The 5,598-nt window shown below is 35.8% G+C and overlaps 1 protein-coding gene across 1 annotated transcript; it reads left to right on the plus strand.

Moving 5' to 3' along the window:
- The first annotated feature begins 1,228 nt into the window (after positions 1-1,228).
- Positions 1,229-4,430, plus strand: LOC149189641 (potassium channel KOR2-like). Its single transcript, XM_089411891.1, has one exon. It carries the CDS (start codon positions 1,371-1,373, stop codon positions 3,996-3,998), a length of 2,628 nt encoding a protein of 875 aa, XP_089268017.1. The 5' UTR covers positions 1,229-1,370; the 3' UTR covers positions 3,999-4,430.
- The last annotated feature ends 1,168 nt before the right edge of the window (positions 4,431-5,598 follow it).

The following is a 5,598-nucleotide window of genomic DNA, read 5'->3' on the forward strand; positions in this document are numbered from 1 at the left end:
AAATCTAGTTGAAAAATTCTTGAAATACTAAATTTTGACTATATAGTATGCAAAATTCAAGTATTCCAGAAGTTTTTCATGATGTTAAATTTATATGAATATTCTAGAATAATTCATGGAATTTAATTCCATATCTTCCACTTATAATTTTTTATAATTAAATTAAAATTATAGAAAGCCCTATTTAAAAATAAACATGCCTATTAATGTAATTAAAAAAAAAAAAAAACTCACAAACATATCAACATTCAACTATAAAACAAATGTATAGCTTGATGGTTAGATGTTTTTGTTTTTTCAAAACATTTTTAGTCAATTTTGTCTGAAAATTTTAGTTAAAAAATTCTTAAAATAATAAATTTTGACTATATAAAAATTTAAGTATCCCAAATTTTTTTCCATAACCATCTATCTATCTATCTATCTATATATATAAGTCTAAAATTTACAATCTTATCCAAAATAACACCACTCCTCAAAAAACCAAAATATATAAAATTTATTTTAGTTTAACTGTTCTAAATTTTAAAGATTTTTTTTCCTTATTTTCGTGTCAAATTTATTTTAAAATTAAAAAAATAAATTATAAATTATAAATTTAATTAGTAAACTCTATAGGATCTAAATGCTTCCAAAGGTTTTTCATGACAGTGAATCTATCTATAAACTAAAAACAACCCAAAGGATTTTTCAAGACACGTAGTCTATTTATAAATTGAAAACATATTTGAAAGAGCCAAAACTATGATTTGAAAGGACACACAGATTTAAACTCCTAAAACAAAACCTTCCTTGCCTAAAGAAGAGTTGTTATACGAAATTGATATGACGTCCTAAGTATCTTCTCCAACTGAACTATAATCAATTATATATACAGTCCCACCCACACATAGTTTTATCATACACCCCCATCAATTATCAATTATATATACAGTCACACCCACACATAGTTTTATCATACACTCCCATCAATTATCAATTATATATACAGTCCCACCCACACATAGTTTTATCGTACACTCCCATCCATACATAATTTATATCCTCCACTTTCACTTTTGCTTTATATAAGTGGCTGTAAGTGTGAATTAGGAAGCCCATGTCTATCCCGATCCTTTCTGAAGGCGTGATTTGTTGGACGCCACGCCATCTGACTAGATATTTACAGAATTTGAGTATATTCTACTGCACGGCACTGAAAAAACTAAAAGGGTGACTGGGACACGACTGGACGACGCCCAACATCGGATTGACATCCAATCCGAGAAATTAGAAGACCTTCCTAATGTTCGCAGAAAAGCATTCCCTGTGACGTTATCAGTCGTCGCCTGCCCAGAATCGGCTATATAAATAGAGAATTCTTGAATGTTATGATTTCGCATATCAATCTAATTCCCCAGAACGATTCGGATTGGTTCCGATATTGTGGCAAGATTCGTTTGAAGCAGAACCAGACATTCACAGAAATGGCTCCCAGACGAGAATCGCTGGAGGAATACGAATTAACGGATTATGAGGATTCAATCAAGTCATCAATTGGGAGCAGACTGTCCTTATTCGTTAAAGAATTGGGTCTGGATCGAACCCGCGCTGGCCGAAGTCAGGAAAGCGGACTGAGATTGGTTAAGGGTTTTTCTCACAGTTTTATGAACAGATGTTCCAGAGATCTCGTTATAGAACAGGACGGTTTAGTCTATAGATGGTGGTCGTGGTTTATCCTGGTTTGGGCATTGTATTCCTCCTGCTTTACACCCTTTGAATTTGGGTTTTTCCGTGGCTTGCCGAATCATCTGTGGGCGCTTGACATTGCCGCACAAGTTGTTTTCTTGACAGACGTCTGTGTTCAGTTCTTTCTTTCCTACAGAGATTTACATACTTACAAGATGGTGTATGATCGCCGAAAAATCGCTGTTCGTTATGCAAAAACAAGTTTCATTCCGGATTTACTTGGCTGCTTGCCCTGGGATATTATTTACAAATTTTCAGGCAGAAAAGAAGAGGTGAGGTATCTGTTGTGGATCCGGTTGTATCGAGTGCGGAAATTGATCGAATTTTTTCAGAAAATGGAAAAAGATATCCGTATAAACTATTTGTTCACAAGGATTCTGAAACTTATCTCTGTGGAGCTGTATTGCACACATACTGCTGCTTGCATCTTTTATTATCTGGCTACAACTATTCCAAGGGCAAATGAAGGGTCTACATGGGTTGGAAGTTTAAGTTTGGGAGATTACCATTATGCTGATTTTAGGGAAATCAGCTTGTCAAGATTGTACATAACCTCTCTGTATTTTGCAATAGCTACCATGGCCACAGTAGGATATGGAGATGTGCATGCAGTGAATTGCAGGGAAATGATATTTGTAATGATATATGTGTCTTTTGATATGATTCTCGGGGCCTATTTGATCGGTAACATGACTGCACTCATTGTTAAAGGATCCAAGACAGAAAGATTTAGGGATAAAATGGCTAATCTGATGAAATACATGAATAGACATAAACTGGACAAGCGTATAAGGACTCAAATCAAAGGTCATGTCAGGTTGCAGTATGAGAGTAGTTATGGTGAAGCTAGTGTTTTAGAAGATATTCCAGTTTCTATTAGGGCAAAAGTTTCGGAGTCATTACATATGTCAGAAGTTGCACAGGTTCCTCTTTTCAAGGATTGCAGTGCTGAATTCATAAGCCAGATTGTCACTAGATTAAAAGAAGAGTTTTTCCTTCCTGGTGAGGTGATAATGGAACAAGGAAATGCAGTAGATCAGCTCTACATTGTTTCTCATGGGTCTCTAGAAGAGGTAATTGTTGGAGAAGATGGGTATGAGGAGATCATTGCACGGATTGAACCCCATGGTATCTTTGGTGAAATCGCTGTGTTGTGTAACATACCTCAGCCATATAATGTTCGTGTTCTTGATCTCTGCAAGCTGCTGAGACTAGATAAACAGTCTTTTGCAAACATTATACAAATTTACTTCAAGGATGGAAGGCAAATTCTCACTAATCTTCTTGAGGGAAAGGATACAGATTTGAGAATTAAACAGCTAGAATCTGACATCAGTCTTCTTATTGGAAACCAAGAAGCTGAGTTAGCCTTGAGAGTTAACAGTGTAACTTATTATGGTGATATATACAGTTTGAAGAACTTGATTAGATCTGGTGCAGATCCAAATGGGACTGACTATGATGGAAGGAGAGCTTTGCATTTAGCTGCATGTAAAGGATATGAAGATATCACAGTTTTTCTCATTCAAGCTGGAGCAGAAATCAATGCTATAGACAAATTTGGAAATACGCCATTGTTGGAGGCTGTTAAGGCTGGGCATGATAATATTGCTTCTATACTTAAACAGAATGGAGCAACTCTGGGCTTGGAAGATGCCGGTAGTCTTCTCCGTAAAGCCATAGCAGATGGGAATGCAGAGCTATTAAAGCGATTGTTAGCCAATGGTATAAACCCCAATTCAATGGACTATGATCATCGTACACCACTCCACATGGCAGCTGCAGAGGGTTTGCATTTGTTGGCAAGGATTTTGCTTGATTCAGGTGCAAGTGTTTTTTCATTGGATAGATGGGGAAACACTCCACTAGATGAAGCGCAAAAATGTGGCAGCAGACCACTCATCCAGATGTTAGAGCAAGCAGCAGCTAATGCTTCTGGGCTAGTTTCAACAGGATGCTTAACAGATTCAGAAAATCAAGAAAGAGCCTCTTCTTTTAAAGATTCAAGAAGAGAGATATCTGAGCCCAGGGAACAGGCCAAGGCCAAAATATGCACAGTGTTTCCTTTTCACCCACGGACTCCCAGAGAGAGGACAAGAAATGGCCTTGTCATGTGGGTTCCCCAGACAATTGAAGCATTGATTCAAGCAACAGCGCAGCACTTTGGTTCTGTTGGTACCATTGTTTTAACAGAAGATGTGGGAGAAGTTTTGCATGCAGACTTAATTCAACATAATCAAAAACTTTATATTGTTAATGTGGACGAGTAGCAACGAAGTTTGAAAGAAGTACACTGCGGTTTTCAATTTGTCTCCGTACTACGAGGTGGGCTATGGAGAAAATCATGGACAGCATACTCTGAGAAAGGTTAAAGTCGGTTGGTCATATGGAGAATCTGCATAAATTCTCCTGGTCTGATACTATATTTCTTTAGTTGGGTTTGATGAAATCTTGGGCTCTACATTTTGCTTTAGTCCTAATATTCTATGTTCAATAGAGCAACGAGACCTGTTGTTATTAATACATTTGGAAAAAGCTCAAGTTGTACAAGAGCTGTTGCTAATAATATATTTGGAAAAAGCTCAAGTTGTTTCAATCAAATTAGATTTGATTGACTGTAATTGTCACTTTATACTGTGAGGAATCCAGCTAAATTAATCATGTACTTCATTATACAGACTGAGATGGTAAGTAATATAAATATTGTACTTTACTTTTTATTTAACAGATATTTGTTGTTCGAAATTGGATGTGTATTTTTAAAATTGGGTAGAAATTTGTTAAAGTGGAATGGTCATTAGTTAAAATTATAATTGTCACAATCCATTCATTTAAAAATATATTTTAAATAACAAAATATCATAATTTGGTTTTTGATTAATTTTCATTTAAAATAAATAAATTTGACCCGTACCTGACTCCTCTTATTGAGAAACATATACTTAAATACTTATCTAGAGGTTAAATCTTGATTTGTTGCAGTTAAAATGGTTTTTTCACTGTATATTTGAATTCAGCACCCTGAAAAACCCCTGGAAGGCTTTGATTGTGCAGAAACTAGCTATCAAACTTGTGATTCCAATAGATTGCTGCCGGATTTTGACCGGAAAATCCCACCGGAAAGGCTTCCAAAAAGTCTTATTATAGACAACTGCCTTATCTAGCCCCGCTTATTTAGAAACATATAAATAAATATGAGTGTGTACCTGAATTCTAGCTATTGATAACCATTACATGTTTGATTTATTTGAAACTCTAGTTATTGATAACCATTACATGTTTGATTTATTTGAAATTCTAGTTATTGATAACCATTCCATGTTTGATCTGTCTGAAATTCTGAATCCATGATAAAGAAAATATCAAAAAAGTGGTCTTATCAAGAAAACCTTTTATAAGGGCAACAGGTATCCGTGGTTGAAATCATTTGTGTTCCATGTGTTTCCTGGGTCCCAGAATGCTTACTGTCATCACAATCACGTGAACTTGAGGAAAAAGTAAATGGAATCGTACAGGTGGGAGCCTCGTCCATGAACTAATCAAAACAAACAACCTGTAACACTGTTGGTGTTATAACCGTAAACAACCTGTAAAACTGATTGGTGTTGAGCTGTCATCGGCGATTACAGAGTTTAGCTATATTGTTTGTAACAGCAGTTCATAGAAATTGACATGCAGACAGAGATCAGTTTGAAAATGTGAGGTGTCTGTAAAAGTTTCACAATGTAGACAACTTTTGAGCGTCGTTCAGCGATCACATGTTTATCGCTCGAGAAGCCTGTGAAACCATTAAATGCATTGCGAATCACTCGTGTTATCGCTCGAGAAGCCTGTGAGACCATTAAATGCATGGCGAATCACGGGTAATAT

The sequence above is a fragment of the Pinus tabuliformis genome, chromosome 3_1, assembly GCF_031772625.1.
Source record: "Pinus tabuliformis cultivar Carrire ecotype Pingquan chromosome 3_1, CPIR1, whole genome shotgun sequence".
Classification (NCBI taxonomy): domain Eukaryota; kingdom Viridiplantae; phylum Streptophyta; class Pinopsida; order Pinales; family Pinaceae; genus Pinus; species Pinus tabuliformis.